We start from the raw sequence: 18,598 nt of genomic DNA on the forward strand, positions 1-18,598 counted from the left end.
GGGTTGTGTAACAAAAAAGGTTCGATTTATTGTTCGTAACGTATATTAAAACAGATGTATAATATCGACAGAGCCAATATAATCTACGATCGCGTTGTTCTTTAGTCTCTTCACATTTAACTACATTTTTGTTTTGTTTCTTACAGGTATACCTCACAAAAATACACTTCTCTCTGTTTGTAACATTCCTTATTCTTTACGGGAGCAGTTACGAGTAATAAAAATATCGTTCGACGAATTTCATCGTTCATCGTGCGCGACGTGAACGATTCTTCGCGTTATTTATTTTGTTTCCTCTTTGTTCTCGCGTTTAAATATGTATCTTTATTTTATGTTACTTTATTTTTTTTGTTTGTCATCACAGATTACTCCTTCCCGAAAGAAACACGCAGGCCATAGCGTTCGATCTCTTCTTTTCCTAACAGTTTCTAACGCGATAAATTCAATTGACGTACGACGTGCTTCTTCTTTTCTTTCTTCCCTTTTCGTTCGATAATCACCACGCCGTTGTTCGTTTTTTAATACGGTCGACGACCGACGTTTATCCAGGGTCGAAAAAATTCTACCTCTCGAGAGTATTCTCGATTTACGACGTTTACGTACGCGATATACGTAACAATATATATATATATATAATATATATATAACAGTGTCAGCGATAAAAGCGCTCGTCTCTTTCTTTCTCGTTTCTTCTCTTTCTTTTTTCTTTTTTTTAATCCTTTCCCTCTACGTATATAAAGAAACGAATACGTTTAGATAACAATTACGTAAAACGAGCGTAGCACGAGTGTGTGTACTTCTTATAATATAATATACTGCGTATTTTTGTTACTTTCTGGCACAAAAGTTAATATTAACGTACACGGTAAGAGATCTGTACAAAAATAAGGAGCAGCATTTTAAGCGATCATTTCTTGGCGAAAATTCGACATTCGAGAAACTTTTACTTTCTCCCTGCGGTTTCCTAGTTATCCTTCTAAACATGCCCGAGTAAACCTTCTTCGTTTTCTACTTTCGCTTGCTTTTCTTCAAACTGCGCCTGCCCGCGCTACGGCTGATCCTATAGTTGCACATTTAACAATTTCTTCAATTTTTGTTAAATCATGTATACTTAGCGTGTGTGTATATATATATATATATAGTATATTCTAAGATTTCCTATAAAAAAGAAGTTTTCTTTTTCGTCGCATGGTTAACCAACAACCGTACGATCATGCGAAACACACACACACACACACGCACGCACGCTCTTTCTATAAACTCAACGCGTCGTAGAACGATAGAAATTTCTATCGAGAAATGTTCGTACCCGGTAGATACGAGTATCATCGGATCCGTGTTTGTCATTAGACTCGCGAAATCGTACGGCTGACGCTACCCTAAAGTTTCCTATAAAAATAATACAACAAGCTTCGCTATGTTATTATACATATATAAGTCGGTAGCCGTACGATCTTACAATTATAACAAAATAATTAATATCGTTACGCGGCAACAATCGATCGGTAAATTGCGTCTCTCTCTCTCTCTCTCTCTAGTCCCTAAGCGTAAAGACTGTGATCTATTCTCGATGTTCGGTAGCTTGTACAAGAGAACAAACTATATCATCCTGCTCGTAAAATCGACGGTAAAATCAACTAACGATTAACTGCTATACAGGCGAATCTCGCGAAAAACGGATTGACTAGCGATTATTCAAAAACGTTCTATATAAAATCGAGTTGTTATCCTCGGAAATACGAACGGAGAAACGAACGAAAGATGATAGGTCGAAACTAGACGGACGAGCGTCGAGCGTAACGAACGAGTTATTAATACGTATAAGAAGAATTAGTCGATGCCTCGATTCTTCAACAATATTTTTATATAAGTCTACTATAGAGAACTACTGTAATCTTCCATTATTCCAGCAACGTATCGAGACTGTGATATTAAATATCGGACGTGAATATCGTATTAGTTGCACGATACATGTATTTTGGGCGTTATTTTTCCAAGTTTCACCGTAAATTCATCGTTCGATGGTACGGTCACCCTCTTTCAGGCGTTGAAGTCTCCAGCCAGTCTATTCAATGGCACTTGCACTGTGAAGCTTACGTAGTATATGTACATGATACAAGTACATAATGCCTTTAAGGGTTTGTACGTTGATACTTAATCGTATCGTTTAGATAACATCTTTGGCTTCAAAGCGTCTTATTATCCTTCATTTCAATTCTTTTCATCCTTCGTCCCAAAATACATTTATTAAAAGCTCAATGAAAATATTCTGCGAATATATTATACGTGACCTTTCTATGCTGTACACCTCTTGTCGTTATTTCGTTCCATGATAAATTTATTAACTTTTCTTCACTCCCTCGATGCTACTTTATTAATTAGACATTCGCTAAATTGTCTTGGTCAGTCTATATACATATATATATATATATATATTAATATATGCGTGATTTTTCTCTGCAAGACTGTATGATATTTTCGTAGATATTTCTCGTTTTAAGACACAACAGTAACTCCAGTCCGCTATATAAGAGAATAATTAGTATCGTTCAACGTGTTTAGAGGGAATCGGGGAATCGAGAATCCCTAAAGTTGCGCTCAAAAAGATTTTGTTTTTTTGTTTTTTGTCTTTTTTTTTTTTTTTTCGTTTCTCGTCAGTTCACTCCTTCTTCGAATAAAAATTAATCATTCGCGTCGATGTTGGTGAATAAATCGAAAATTACGATAACTGGTATACAACGGTATCTACGCAACGCGATACAATAATGGAAAACGATTAAATTAATATAACGCTGTCTGTTACGAATAACGTATAATACATACGCGCATCTACGTATACTGTACCAAGCTGGTTCTCTGTAAATTCATGCTATATTAAAAAAGGGCATAAAAATTGCGGTAAAAGTTTCTAGTAAAAACTTATCTACCCTTCGTTAAATGAATTCGTTGGAAGGAAGATAACGACAACAAGGAAAAAAAGCGAAATATAAAAATCGTATCGAACGTTTAAAAAACACGTCATTTCACGGACGTTGGAAAACGAGAGTTGCTTTTTACAACTATTCAAGACTAGACCTACAATTGGCTACTAAGATAATTAAACTCTATCTTTCGTTATCTCTTTTGTATAGTTTCCTAAATGTAACAATCTATCAGAATATATTCAATTAGCGAGTAAACTTTGATAGAGCAATACGTATTAGATATGCAGCTATAAAATTAAAGTGCAAAATAGTCTTATTTTTTACTCTTACGAACTGCGATACGGCATCGTCTAATAAAACAGTCTTCCAACTCAAGCGTGCGTGTCCGTACAACTTGTACAAACGCTAAAACACGCGATGCATCTTTCCAAACGATATATCGAAAGATAAATATTTTCTTTTATAATTTAACATGGGAATACTTTGGACAAGATAAAGTAACTAAAAATCTATCTTGCGTAAAGCACGCGTTAATGGTAATAAATGAGATATCGCGAGAGTTCTATCCCTTGGCCTCTTTACCTTTTACCGATTGTACACGAATAGAAAAATTCATCGTTAAACTCGTTAATAAAAAGCGAGAAATGTACACACAAGGCCGTGTGAAGAAGAACGATCGTCAACTACGGACGAGACGAAGCTAGTCGAGAACAACCTCGTAACAATTTCTAAATACGTCGTTATTTCGTTAAAGAAAACGTAGACTTTGTGAACTTTTCTAAAGATTTTCTAAAAGATCAAAATGCACGAAATAAAAAGTATCCTACGAAACTTCCTATCTTTCTGACACACAATATGTTTGCAATTATAATATGCGAACCAGCACATACAGTTATTTTCCTTTTTTCCTCCCTCATTTTACATGGAGATTTTAATTTCTTGATACCTTAAATGCGTCCTGTGTAATTACACTAATACAATTGGTACTCCTCGAACTTTCGGCACAACTTGTCGATCTCCTCGTACCTTAATTGCGAACCTACGGGGCTGGAAGCCCTGGTAGCTGGTGCGGTTCTACTACGACGTACAAAATTTCTTAAGGGTATTTTACTATGTCCCTGATTATGATTCACGTCTAAGGTGGAATATCGTCTTAGAGCCCGGCTTAAACGTTCCGAAGGTGTATAGTCGGCCACGTCTAAGCTATGCTGAGCCTTCAAGATAGGCTTAGTCTCTTTCGTATCCAGCATCTTTAAACTAAAATTCGCAGAGTGTCGTTTAGTCCTGTCCAGCATACACTTTGACTGTATGATTTTGGGCTTGTCTTTATCCATTATCAGTGAGTTTCGCCGTTTCATCTTATCGTCCATCGACCTACTATCCTGATTTACGTTGAACCCGAACCTAGATCTCATCAGAGGCCCAAGATATAACGGATCCTTCTTGTCGAGCTGTTGATTCTCCTTCACTAAACTCAAGCCATCCTCGTAATCGATCGATCGTAATCTTATACCTTTCGCTTGATTAGTTCCGTTGGTTCTCCGTTTTATACCATCCTCGTACTCGGCGGAGAGGTTTCTCTTGGGCTTTCCCTTATCGAAATTGGCGGAATTTCTTTTAGTTCTGTCCAACGTGCACTTTGACTGCACAACCTTCGGCTTGTCTTTATCCATTATTAAAGAATTTCGTCGTTTCATCTTGTCGTCCATCGTTCTCTCCTGATTCACACCGAATCCAAATCTAGATCTCATCAAAGGGCCAACGTATACAGGATCCTTCTTACCCAGCTGTTGATTTTCTTTTACCAGTCTCAATCCGTCCTCGCAATCGATGGAAGTCCTGACATCGTCTGACTGATCGACGTTCGTTCTTCGTTTCATGCAATCTTCGTACTCAACGGAAGAGTTTCTCTTAGGCTTTCCCTTGTCGAAACTCATACCGGTAGGCCGAGCATGATTCACGTTGAACGAAGTTCTTCTCTTACCAAACATGGAATCTTGCAGATGCGGTATCTTAGAGGTACTTTGAGAGAACTGCACCGGTATCCTGATACCGGCGTCCACCAGGAATTCGTCATCCGACAGCATTACCGGTATCTCCGGCATAGAGCTACAAGGCCAACAAGAGTTATAGTGAGCTGCAAGCGTTCTTACAGTGGCAGTGTCCTTGCTGGCAATGTTAGTGGAAAACTCGCGGGCATAATCTCGGGTTAGTAGGAAATTTTGCTGCGATCTTCGCCGGTTCTCTCTCATGATCGCCAAGAAGACAGACCTCGCGTAATCGGACGAGGGACAAGAATGGAAAGCGTATTCTTCCGCATAGTCGCATTCGCACGTTTCCGGCCACAATATAAATGGCAATGCTAATTTCGATCGGCTCTGTTGAGCCTTCTGCATTAGATAATCACTGCACGATCCATTGTCAAAGTTAGTATGGGTTGTACTAATGTTTGAGTTGGTATGCCCTATTCTTTCCCAAGGATGTGTTAGTTGAATTCTGTTAGATGCAAAGCATGCAGAATTTGATATTAGGTTTTGCATGATATCGTTAGTAAACTAAGAAAGATAGCGAGATTTAACTCTACTTTTTCATCGGTTCTAAAAAATCTATCTCTTCTATTCTCGAATATTACTGTTATATTAGACGTTAGCATCATGCTTAAAATTAAAGTTAGTTTTATTTGTATTTGCGAGGAATAAGTAGATATGTAATTTATGTACCTCGCTTTTGATCCGTCGCTTGATTGGCGAGGTGAGCCTATGCTATCTGTAATAAATATTACTAATTTTAATCATCGTTGTGAAAAATATTTTACGTTCAATCGGTGGTAACGAAAGCGAATATTTACCTTTCGATGATGTTTGCGGCCTGGATAAAAAGAACAGAATAAATTAGTTCAAAATTTCATAGGAAAAACGTTAGACATTCAAATTATAAAGCATAACTTACATTGTTTTTGATGAGGAATCGGCATTCACGTGTCGCCACCCCCCTACAATTACGGTATTCCAAATATTCAATACGTAAGTAATAAGAATTGCTATAATTATGTAAATTTATCGTCGCGTACCTTTCTTTATTGTAGCACCTCCGCCTGGAGATTTCCCATTTGCCATTCCTGATAATCTTTTCTCTTCCTCCAACTTCCTAATATCTTCAGTGCCTTGTTTTGAAACTGCTCCAGATGTCTGAAACAAAGTATTTTATGCAAACATAATTCGCTAACAATAAACGTGAATTATACTGAATATTACTTACAGTTCGACCTTCGTATTTAAGCGATATATCATCCAATTTTTTCATAACGGATGCCAGTTCGGCTAGTACATCTCTATCCTTTTCGCTATTTATTAAATGCGTTATAGTTGATTCTAACAAAGTTAATAATTTTTTATCGGCCGGCATCCGCAGCATACTTTTTAACTGAGGCAACAGAGAAATTACTTTCATTCTTATGTTAGCTACAGGATCTTCTGCCAAGTTCAATAAAACAGTAAAAAAATGTTCCTTGAAATATGCGGAAGAGAAAATTTCCAAAGCCTCTATCATCATACGAACAAACATCATTCTCACATAACAATTCGGATTACTAGCCAAATCTGAATACAATTTGCTACGAAGTTCTACCCTTTGCATTGGTTTCATGTTATAACGTAAAAGGAAGAGATACAGAGTTCCTGCGGAGAGTCGAACGGGTATTGGCCTCTGCAAGTTAAAAATAGTATTGTAATTTGATTATGTCATATATTTTGGTTAAAAACGAAACACGAGTATTTTTAAAACTTACAGCGTGCAATATTCTAAAAAAGGCCATTGGCACAAAATATGAATATATAAAGTCACTTGGGAAGTATTTAGGCAATATCTCAAGTTGTGAATGCATTGAAGACACTAATCTCCAGTTATGTGTAGCTGCTATTTCCGACTCACATTTCAATAAAGCTCTACCAATCTCCATAACAGTGGAATCCTGCGATCGACAAACAGATTAATATAAATAGAGCAAATATATTTCGAAAATGTCCAATTATAGAAAACGCATACGAACCATTTTATCTACTCCAATGATTTGACTTTCAGCCAAGCAATCAAGCGTCAATCCTATATGAGGAATTAAACCTTGTAAAACTTCTTCAGAGTTATCTTTCAATAATTTTATTAGATCTGTTTTTATCCGTCCACTTTTCGGACCTAACACCTTGGCCACCTGCATGGGGTAAATTACGATTGTTAGTAAAAAGTCATGCATCCCAATTTCATATTCCAATCAAAAAAGTCTCACTTCATGGATTCCACACGCCACAGTTCTCCGAACCAAATAATAGTGATCACTCGCCAATGCAGTGAATGTAAGAAGTAATGCATCTGTATCATCCACGGAATTTGATACAAAGATGAACATTGCTGGCAAATTAAACGCGCAACACCTTCTGCATTCTACATATTTTTCATCTTCGTCAAAATTAATATTCATCTAGAAAGGTGTAAATTTATGGAGAAACTTCATTATAAAACACGTTCGATTTTATCAGAGTTTATATCGTATTCGTGCACACTTACAAATGGAAGATGAGGCTTAGATTCTTTTTTCATTAAAACGATACCCATTTGTGCAAGTTGTTGAAAATATTTTAAGAACCATGTTTTTTCCGTAGGTAATAAGCATGCTAAAATATCAATCGTACATCAATTCATTGCGATCGTGAAAGTAAAATTTTAATTCACAAGAGATCTTACTTTCTAGGCCGAGTACAATTTTTCCAAATTCTTGGGCAATGACGCATATCACGTTATCGTCTGACTGTACAGATTGTGTATTTTCACATAATTTCTTAACAAGTGGCACTATGGTAGTTTTTATTGTATCTGTAAATAATTATAGCTACGTTGCATCGCGTTCTTAAAAAGCTCGCGTCCAAAGATTAATCGAGACATATTTTACTACAGAAATCTTGGAATGCTTATGATGCACAACTAGTCATTAAGCATACCTTCCTGAAGATGAGGTAGCAAATACGCTATTGTTTGTACAGAGGCGCATCTTACATTGCTTTCTTCATCACTTGCTAATTCTACGAAAGATGGTAGCAAAGCAGATTTTACAGACTCAGCACCAAGGCCTTCGGCAACAAAACGTAGCTGCAAGCAGATACTAGCTCGTACTTCACTATTTACATCCTGACAGAGGGAGTGTACCATTGGTAGAACTTCCTTCTGTATCCTGACAACAATTTCAATACGTATACTTATTTAATGACTTTATTGAGAAAAAATTGTCTTTTGACATATGTTGCATACTATTCAATTTCTGTACCTTTAATCTGTCATTCAAGAATATAGTGTTTAAAAGTTGATACCCTCGATAGCAAAAATATTAGATTTTGATAAGATGAAACATACTCACAGAGCAGATTCAAATCTTGTACAAATCTTTCCTAATATCTTGCTGCATATTATCCTGGAGTGGATAGGCTGTGACAATTGCCCTTTGCTTACAGTCAATGGCAGAATCTGTATAATTTTATTTCTATTATCATCCGGATGATGTTAGTTATTATATTTGAGTATGTTCAAGTTTCAAAAAGTATTTGTATCGTCAAGGCTATGTTAAATACATAGCATCTCTTTGCAACATATGAGTTTTGATAGAGTACTTGATGCTTAGTCTAATGCCAGGTAACCAAGTAACATAAAATAAATCAACCTAATTACCAATCTACCATAATCATATTGTAAGGTTGCGTATGTGCTACAAAAATTACAATACATTTGCCCTTCTAAATGACAAAGTTTTCTGAATATCAATTTCTAAGATCATCTATACAAACCTGCTTTCTTATGACTTCTACCGGCAGTAACTCTATCACATCCAGTAAGGTCTCCAGCCATGCATGACAGATAACTTCAAATGTACATATATACATGTTTAGTTACATGAAATAATACCAAATGCATGAAACTGTTGATATAGGTTTAACTAGCAACTCTAGTCGTACAAGAGTGAACAAAATTTCTTTACCTGGATCACGCTTTTCAAGGGAATCTAAGATACTTTGAAGGAATGTTCGACTGAAGACATTATGGTTCACAAGTTTCTGCTCTAGGATCGTTTTGAATGTTGTTGAAGCTGCAATATGGAATTCCGTGGATGCCGTAGCCAGTGACTGTTGCACTTTTGGTATCACGCGTGTTATACATGATTCTGAGTCTGTGGCTAAGAGGCTCGGTAATGTTTGTATAAAATTGAGTTTTTGAATTTCATCGCCTTTCCTGCAATAATTATGGATATAACAGCAAATAATGCAAAAACAACAGTTGTATTAACAAAGATAGATAATGATGAAAACAATACATTTCTAAATATTAATATCATTTATTATTACAAATATATTAACTACGATATAAATTGACATAGTAACAATATATTTAGGAAGTATACAATTTTCTGGAATCGTTAAATTTATAGAAACGATCCCGTCATCCTCGCGTTATTTTTTTTTATATGCATGCAACCTCCAAGGACAGGGAATCTTTACATAACATATCCTTTTGGAGCATGTGACAATGTTTTTACTGGTACAACGTGCACGATTCTTAAAGTTTTTATTTCATCGTAAATCCTCATTGTTACAACAAAACACTCGTTATTACGACATCGTTACGCGAAGAGGAAAAAAAGACAATCGATAATACTGTCAAATCTTCGAACAACCTACACCTTGAAATCATATTACTTCGAACGAAGTATTTAGCTAACTGTTTATCAGTTACTCGTAGAATGTCATTTCTTCCGAGTGTCTTTAAAGGACTATAATTAGCAACGCTTAGACGACAGGACAGTATACTCCTTGAACGACGCTGCGTTATTTTTAGAAACCATGCATGGGTTCAAACGAAAGAGAAACAGTCGCGAGAATGAGAGAAGACGGGCGCGACAACTGCGAGCAAGATTCACTAGCTAAAAAATCATTCTCTATTTCGGCCACTTACCGTGGAGATGTGCTCTTGTACAGAGCTTCTTCTTGCAACATCTTCGAAGCGCATTTTATTCAACGATCGCACGAGAAAGCAGCGAGAACCGATATATACTAATTCCTTTACGTGGACGACGATACACGCGTACGCACTCTCATGACGCACTTGACGCAATAAAAACAACACGACCGAACGTAGATGACAACTAAACTGGGCTCTGACTCCAAGGTATCGATTATATGTGACTTGTCCTACGAGACAGCGAACAAGACCGAGTTCAGCCGGAACCAACCGAATGCGGCCTACGTACGCCACTAATGAAAAACACGTAATGCTGCGTTGCGCGTAACGCGTAATACAATAGACCGGGATGCGTTGATCGTAAGTCGATGTTGTGTAATTGACAATCCGATGTAGTCATTTTGCGATTCCCATGCGATGATGCATCTCGCTTTAAGGTACGTCGGTTGCGCGTTTCTAAAAAGGAACACTGCTTAAAACAGCGATATTTTTTTTATAGCTTGTTACGCAACGAGTACGACACCAATTACTTGTATAATTCGATCATACCATCGAGATCCAAATATAAACATTTTTATCTACTGTCACGTAATATGTATTATTTAACAGATTTATTATCATTTTATAACTGAAATAAATATTAATCTGAGATTGAACCAAGTAACAGCATCGATGTATATCTCTGCACGGCAAGAACAACCTGTGACCACTATCTAGATTTTATAAAATTAATTAATGATGCTGTGGCAGCCTTGATAAGATAATCATACGGGATTACGTGGTCTAATTCAAGGTTTTGTACAGCGATTTGTCGAAGCGTTATGCGCAAAATTACTATTATTAAACATGCCCCAAGGATATGCGGGTTCTCTGTAAAGAGGTGTGTCCTGGTAATACGGAAGACGCGGTTTTCATTTTCGGCGAAAGTGACTCGTTATCGAGTCGGGTTTATTATCATATGTATATTTAAGTTCCACTTACGCCAAAAGATAAAGCGCTCTGTCTATAGGCTTTTTCTCCAAATTAGGATCCAAACTGTGCTTCTTTAATTGCTCTTCATTCTAGGAATGTACATTTAGAGTATGAGTCGATCGTTTATAGAAAATCGCGTTCACGTGTGATGTTACGTACTCTCAGATCAGGTATAGGCTTGTCTAGTTGAAGGCTAGCGAATTCCTCGTAATCCATAAACATGGCGAACGCATTTTACAGATAAATGCTGTATACGAATATAACCCCATTTATTTGAAAGAATTGATCAGAACAAGAAACGCATATTCAGGTGATACTCGCGCGAAAGTAAAAAACACGATCGTCCGCGATGATTTTCAGGATTGATCACGGAAGTTCTTGCAGCCGCTCGCCAGGATATCGGCAGGATGCGAGAAATGAATATATAATGAATAGAGTTGAACCACACGCAACTGTATAAAATACGAAATATATTTACTTCTCATAGCATGTCGTATAATTTAGATAAGTATACATACCTTACGGGCATTGCATAGGGTATATCATATACGTTTAGCAATATAAAAGATTACAGTTTACATTAATATATACAGAGAAGAGCGAAGGATTTGGATCGCGATCGAACGGCTCCGTTCAACTTTCGCGTGTATCTTATAGTTTAAGATAATCGCCCTTTTATTCGCGTACACGAAACACTACGATTTATATGTTCTAAGTTTTAAAAAAGAAGATAGAAGACAAAATGGTATAATTATAATAAACAGAGAGAGAGAGAGAAAGAGAGGAAGAATTGTTTAACTGTCATGTTTATTCCGCAATTAATCAATTTCCTGTTAGGAGACAAGAAGGAAACGTGAATCTATTATACAAAGAGCACAAGAGGAAACGCGACAGGGGGGGACGGGGGGCAGGGCAGTCAATGCTGTTTTCTTGTTGCGCGAGTTTGCGAACGTCGGATAATCTCGAAATTGCGGAACATATCAATACAGAGATGTGCGCTTAGCTATGTGAACGTATTTAAAAAGATGATGTTAGGACGACGAATGGAAACGAACCTCGCTCTGCCTTTTCTGACGTGGTTGCAATAAAATTTGCATTTTATTATCGGGATTCGTTCCGTAGATATTAACGCCTGATTCTCCCTCTCTAAACGGCAGTTCGTATTTAAATATCGCACAGATTATGTTTTTTTTTTTCTTTCCGCATAGTACGCGTACTTTACACATTATATATATATATATATATATAGCTATATATATATATTTAATTCTTCTCCATTTTTACAAAAATTCTTCGCATAAGAAAAGAAATTACGAATAATATCATCTCGACGCAAGTCTTGTCCGCTACAATCTATACTTAATAATAAATGTCTCTATATGAATAACTAATTTAAAAGAAAAAGGGAAACCTATGAAGGCTCGTGGAAGCACCCTGAATTACTGTATAACAGTCAAGTCCTATCGCTAGGAATCGTCAACAATCGATAGCGTTTTGTGACTTACGAATATGCCTTTAAACGCAATTACTTTCTCGCAACGCTTTCTCATTTTGACGAAACAAACACTAAGCAACTCCACATAATTCTCCATTCTTCGGTGAGCATACAATCTAATATTATACACATCGCTATTCTTTCCGATATCGTACGTGCGTTCCAGTTTGGACTAGTTTCAGCCGTAACGAGATCGCATGGCTACACGGCCCAACGTGTATCCATGATCTCGATCTGCGACTTTTTCGGTTCTTTGATTTTCCCGAAGTGCCAACATACACACAGACGCATCATACGTACACCACACACGTACACACAAACATACACGCGAGAGCGATTCTAATAGCTCCTCGTTTCATATTAAACATAACTCTCGTCATCGACGACGGATCTCCCATATCCTAGGTGCCTGGTGGTAACCGAGGCACGAGGTTGAGGAGGCGGACGATAAGGAGGAGGCGGTGGTAAAGACCTTGACCTACCCGCCACTTTGTGTCTGTCCTCCAGATTCATGTGTACCGGTGGCAGATGCCTCAATCTCGGTGGTAATGGTGGTGGTGTATCCGGCCACGTTCTCTCTTCTTCGTCGTCTTCGTCACCGTACAAATCAATTGCCTCGGCTTGCTTGAACGAGTACAAATCGCTCCTCTCTCTCGAGTCGTATATCTCGCTCGTTCTGTCCCTATTCCCATAGATGCTACTCTCAGATTCGTATCTCTCCGTACGCGTCGTTTCTTTGTTCACATATATCTCGCTCTTCACCTTTTTGAACTCGTACAGATCGCTTCCCGAATGGTAGCTACCGTTCTGAGAGACTGGTGACTCGCGATTAACATACATTTCCGACTTGACCTTCTTGAACTCGTTGAACCGTTCCTTCTTGAATTCGTATCTGTCACTGGTCAACGTCGTATCTCCCGACAGATCCTGCTCCGAATTATGAATGGAGACCCGTTCCGTACAGATGTCCTGTTGCGTAGCTCTTTCGTATTCCGTTCGAAGATCCCGCGTTATGTCCAGTTGCGAACTCCTGTAGATGTCCTTGCAATTCTCCATGTTCTCCTTCATGGAATCTTGTCTCAGATACTCCCTACCGTAGATATCCTTCTCGTCGAACCTGTCTTTACGATGATCGTGCTCGTCCAACTTCGTTCTTGGCGTTCTCTTCAGCTGAGCCCTCAGCCAATCTTGCCTCTGAAAATTCGGATTAGGGTAACCGATGCTGCTCTTCTCCTCCCTGAAATTATGCTCAACGGCGCTCGTGTGATGATTATTTGCCGCGTAGCCGTTCATTCGCTCTTCCCATCCACCGTAGACACGGATGTACGACTTGCTGGTAGACTTGTCCTCTTTGGTCAGAGACTTGTCGAAACTGGATGACGATGCATTCGCGGCAGAGTCCTCAGATCCCACCGGAGACTCTGGGATGAACAGCTGACAATCCGACAGGGTCAGACCAGAGTCTCTTGAAAGAGACATGTGGTCTTTACGCGGTGGTTCCGTCAGGTCCAGGCTGTCCAGAGAAAGCCCACCTGCTGCAACGAGAGACATTCCTTAGTGGACTATCGAAACACTTACATAAACTGAATACCAAAGGAACAGATGCATACTTCGCTTCTGATTCACAGAGTAAAAAAAAAGAAAGGAGAATTGAAGAAAAAGACGAAGGAGAAGAAGGAGAAGAAGGAAAAGACGAAGAAGAAGAAAGATAAAGCAAAGTGCTCACAGTGAAGGCTATCGGTGCTTTCTTCGGCTCCACTGTCGCTGCGTTCCTCCCCAAAGAGCTGCGTGACGCCCTCCCCAAACAGGACTTCACAGTGACGAATCAACATCTCCGTCAGTGTAGGGATCGCCCTGCTCTGATTCACCGACGGATTTGGCGACCAGAGTAAGCTCGGTCCACAACACACGCCCAGATTACTGGCACACATGAGATTGTGCTTCGACCGCCGTGCCACATGGTGTAGAACGCAGATCAGATGCGATAGCAGGGTGTAATTCGCTTTGGGCAATCTATCTAAAATACTGAAATCACCACTGTCCGTTAAATACCGCACAAGCACAAAGAATTTCTCGTTACTGTAAAACCGTTTCTTCGCTTACTTTTTAATAGTTTGAACAGGATTTGGTGTGTCCAGGCTATCCATCCAGAGAGGAAACAGGTGGGAAGTTAGCAAAGGGTCCGGTAAGGATCTCAGAAAGTCTTTAAGTAGAGCTGCCACGGCTATAATTGGAGCATCTTCCAAGCAACTGGGATCTCCGGTAGACTCGATCTGATCTCGTAGTTCTCGAACGATTCTAACATTCGCCGATTTTCTGAAGATTCCTTGCGTGAATGGTCCCTTGGCGAATAATTGCTGGAGCATTACTAACACAGGTTTGGGCAATCCATTTTCGTCGAGCCTTGATAAATTCACTCCAAACAAACTCGGGTTCAACGAAAGGGATCTCCTCAATAATCCAGTGATCTTGGACTTGTTCTTCTTTACCGGCGATTTTGGTACCGGCCTGAGTATAAAGTGGCACGTATCGTGTCCACTTTTGTTGCAATGCTCCAGATCGAAACCTTCTTCCGCGGACAGCGTGTGTCTTAGATTCGACAGTTTGACGGCGAAAGGCCTCTCGTGTCCTATCAGAGGATACGGCGCCTCGTCAGCAGACGTTCTGGCCCACAGCTGAAAAGGTCCTTGAAGATCCAAGAGACGCGTGGCCAAATTCACACAGGCTGCCGCTGTCATCTCGGATCCCACCATAATCGTCTTACACTGCAAATACCAAGATGGGACGCGGATGTAGCTCGCAACACGAATAACAGGATTGCTCGGAGAGAATCGTAATCGCGCGCAACACAGACATACGGTAAAGAGAATACGTGCTGGCAACGTACGCGATTATAGTTATTAGGAGTTACGCGAGAGTATGCGTTCACGTTGACCGCAGCTTCTGGCAAACGATAGGCGCTCGCGTGTTCTCTAATAGAGGTGTCGAGCGGCGCGTGTATTTAAATACGACGCGCTGGTCGATAATGAACCTCGACCGGAGGAGCGAACACGTCGTACAAAGACGGCGAGATGGAAGGAGGGTCTTTTTAGTAGAACCGATCCACTCCAGCGTTGACGTCAATGATATAAAAGGGGCATCTGAAAGAAGAATGCCTCCAGGAAGGTCAAGCGATCGAACTACGGTCTCTCTTGGCGCGCTACGATGTGCAAAGAATGGACCGTGAAGGCGTGACCGCGTGTATCTCCCTCTCGTTCGGCTTTGAATACGCGTATGCGACTGTATATTGCGCGCAACCACGGAGAGCAGTATGCAGTACTTACGTATTCCGTGTTCGTGTCACTGTCGTGATACACGACTTGAATGTTCGTGTCGGGCGGCTCCTTCATACTCTCCTCTCGTACGAGTTCGGTCAAACGTCCCCACCAGAGATCCCTCGCTGCAGCAGTCCTAAAAGAAACGAATAAACGTTTGTGTGATGCGCGATGTCGCGATAAAGCCGACACCTCGACGGTTAATCGAACGATATATCTCTTTGCCGCCACCCTCGAGCGGTTTCTCGTTCGCCAGTTTATTGCGCCACTAAAAGAATTCTGGCTGGAACCTCGAAGCGACGCGGAATCGCGACGCCGTTACGAGTCCAGGTAGGGTGTAAAGAAACGTGAAAAGGGTGCGATAACACAAAAGAACGAGATACCAACAGCGTGGATAAGGCACATGTAAAGCAACGGCAGGCACGTACATAAAAGTTGCGACGACGTTCGTAGTGGGCCAGCCGAGGACGAAGCTCGTTTCCTGAGATTTGCTCGTTTCGGCCACATCCTCTATATGCCCGGCAGTCAGCCATAGCTCGCTCATTCTTACGGATTGTTTTAGCTTAAAGTTACCACCGCTTCGTGCCTTTGCTATGAGCAATAGGTCGGAGAAGAGAAAAAGGTGTCTGTCCTGGGATTGTACACCCTGTAAATACGCAAAAGAGACTGCATTATTACGGTGAACTTGAACGTGATATTCGAATTAGTATTATGATCACTCACCGTGGTGAACTGTACCGGAGTCTCCAAGAGGAAAGTCCTCGGCGGAGATTTCGGAGCCGGTGAGTTGTTGGACACGTTTAAAGATTTCTGCGACAACACTCTCGTCAGCCTTCCAGGGTTCCCGCCGTTCCTCTTGCGGATCAGACTCTTCATTTTCTGAAACGAAACAGACCGCGTTGACGCATAACGAAATCAATAACAAACTCTGCTATATTTGAACAAGGGCGATACCATACCACCGAGAAGCAAAACAAAATTCCTCCGATTCGACTTAACCGATCCTTTTGGATCGCCGTTATATTCGTTGCACGAAATATCACGCAGGGAATCGATATTGGAAATGGAAAATATCGACGCGATATCGAGCATCGTTGACAAGGGATTAGCATTAAATTATCCATTGGAAGGGACGCTCTTCTGTCCATTTACCGTGTTAAAGGGTCACAAAGTAACGACTAATTTTGATGCTCGGATCTAGGACGTAAATTATTATGATCCTCGCAGCAGGCGGCTAATAACTGAACGCCAACGTGCCAAGCCGCATTAACTTTCGGACGACTTAACAGCATTATTTCACCGGCTCTCTATTCACCGACGGCGAAGCATCGTTTTTTTCAGCAAGGAACCCGTTCGAAATTTTCAGCAAAGGCTAGTTCACATTCAACGATGCTACTGGAAAGCAATGGAAAATACCGATTCATATGGAAGCCATTTAGTATCAAAATTAAACGACAGTTTACTAGATGTATTGCGACGCAGTTCCAGTCGAGAGATTCCAGCGGATACCAGTTGCTTTTCCCGTGACTTCCGCCGATGTCAAGACGCTCGGAGACGGATGAACAGTTACGCCTGACAAATAACCCCACCAAATATAGCAAGAAGACGACACACGAAATTACAAACGACCACAGGGCAGACTGATTAACATATTTCGCTTTGACGGCGTCGAGCGTCAGATTTGTGTCCCTCGTCATTCCTTCTTGGCCTTCTTCTGCCTTACGAAATCGATGCTCCTCGTATTCCGTCCTCTCGACTATATCGTAACTCGCAGTCGTTTCTGAAACTATCGGTTCTCTACTAATGCTGCCGCTTGGTTGTTGCGTTGCATCGAATTATCGTATGTTAATAAATGCCGTGGAAATCCAGGTAAACATACCGATGACTCCAGATGATTCTACGTGATTCGTGAAAGCGTTCTATCATCGTTCTCAGGAATATGCGCATGAACGTGCAGAGCAGCATTGAGAAACTCGAGCACGCGTCCACCTATGCGACCAGTGCACTGGACCCGTGATCTCACTAGATGCCCCGTAATCCCTGCTCTTGACAATACGTACTCTTTACGCCCAGTATGCAAATTAGACTGCGATACACGTGGGACGATGACACGCCGCGCCGCGGCAAACAGTGTTGTCATTCGTAGATACGAATGAAAATCTGTATCACCGACTTGCGTACTTTAATCATTGCGTATAATCAAAAAGGAATTCGAAGGAGAAGAAGGAGAAAACAATCTACTCGAGATCGGCAATACGAAGTATCGAGTCACGATCTAAAGACGAAGCTGAAGACTCGGCGTTCACCATTAGCTTCAAACATTTATATATTATCTGTCGGCTCTCGAATTGCAAATGAAAAAATTGTCGAATCTGAGAAGCGAATTGCAGAGTGAAGCGTCCGAAGCATAAAATAACTGTTGGACAGGTTGATTCACGAAATACGAATTGTAAACTCGAGTAGTACGTTAGTTACTGTTTAGAATGGAGAATTTCGACGATGAATATAATTTGCAGCAGAGCTGAAACAGTTTTATGGATTAAGTATGTATATTTCCGGGTCAAAAAGCACAACGCGCTTCCTAGTTAATCCAGCAACGCTGTTTTTTCACGATACGTCACATCCATCATACGTGAAAATGGCATAGAAAAAGATTCTGCGGAGTAGCTTGTGAGATCCGTGGGAAACATCACGCGTGTTGAACGGGCGAGTGTTTTTCACAAGTGTCAGGAAATATGCTGTGGGGTGCTCGTGAGAATCGTTGAAACGCATCGTACGATAGCGTTCTTTCCTACTTCTCCCATAACTGTTACATTTTTTAAGCAACAAATTTTTTACGCTTATTTTACTGACTTTCTCTACGTTGGATAATCGCGATGACGAAGGAAAAGGTTTTA

At 40.2% G+C, this 18,598-nt stretch overlaps 2 protein-coding genes across 8 annotated transcripts in view; both read right to left on the bottom strand.

Annotated features, from left to right (window-relative positions):
* Nucleotides 1-3: 3 nt before the first annotated feature.
* Nucleotides 4-11,204, bottom strand: LOC122566392 (serine/threonine-protein phosphatase 4 regulatory subunit 4-like). 4 transcript variants are annotated; one of them, XM_043723578.1, is made up of 16 exons: nt 9,915-11,204; nt 8,944-9,194; nt 8,753-8,826; nt 8,329-8,435; nt 7,916-8,145; nt 7,662-7,790; nt 7,485-7,591; nt 7,207-7,398; nt 6,973-7,131; nt 6,712-6,894; nt 6,183-6,629; nt 5,995-6,112; nt 5,874-5,916; nt 5,773-5,792; nt 5,645-5,690; nt 4-5,420 (listed from the first exon to the last, which is right to left on the bottom strand). In XM_043723578.1, exons 1-16 carry the CDS (start codon nt 9,953-9,955, stop codon nt 3,896-3,898), a joined length of 3,672 nt encoding a protein of 1,223 aa, XP_043579513.1. In that variant the 5' UTR covers nt 9,956-11,204; the 3' UTR covers nt 4-3,895. The 4 variants fall into 4 exon arrangements, with proteins under 4 accessions (XP_043579513.1, XP_043579516.1, XP_043579518.1 ...); XM_043723581.1 differs by having other exon boundaries at nt 4-5,033; nt 9,915-10,585; XM_043723583.1 differs by lacking the exons at nt 8,329-8,435; nt 8,944-9,194; nt 9,915-11,204 and having other exon boundaries at nt 8,753-8,797.
* A 141-nt stretch (nt 11,205-11,345) lies between these two features.
* The window catches only part of LOC122566393 (rho GTPase-activating protein 20-like), a 177,965-nt gene continuing 170,712 nt past the window's right edge, over nt 11,346-18,598 (bottom strand). For 2 of the 4 annotated variants that reach the window (XM_043723584.1, XM_043723586.1), the window contains 6 exons: nt 16,425-16,580; nt 16,130-16,347; nt 15,711-15,837; nt 14,491-15,152; nt 14,114-14,412; nt 11,346-13,922 (listed from right to left, as the gene is read on the bottom strand). In XM_043723584.1, the coding sequence (XP_043579519.1) occupies nt 12,748-13,922; nt 14,114-14,412; nt 14,491-15,152; nt 15,711-15,837; nt 16,130-16,347; nt 16,425-16,580 (2,637 nt within the window). In that variant the 3' untranslated portion in view covers nt 11,346-12,747. Of the gene's footprint in view, nt 13,923-14,113; nt 14,413-14,490; nt 15,153-15,710; nt 15,838-16,129; nt 16,348-16,424; nt 16,581-17,164; nt 17,502-17,580; nt 18,575-18,598 lie in introns of those variants that run through there. The other 2 variants (XM_043723587.1, XM_043723585.1) reach the window with 2 other exon arrangements.

Source organism: Bombus pyrosoma, linkage group LG3 (genome assembly GCF_014825855.1).
Source record: "Bombus pyrosoma isolate SC7728 linkage group LG3, ASM1482585v1, whole genome shotgun sequence".
NCBI lineage: Eukaryota > Metazoa > Arthropoda > Insecta > Hymenoptera > Apidae > Bombus > Bombus pyrosoma.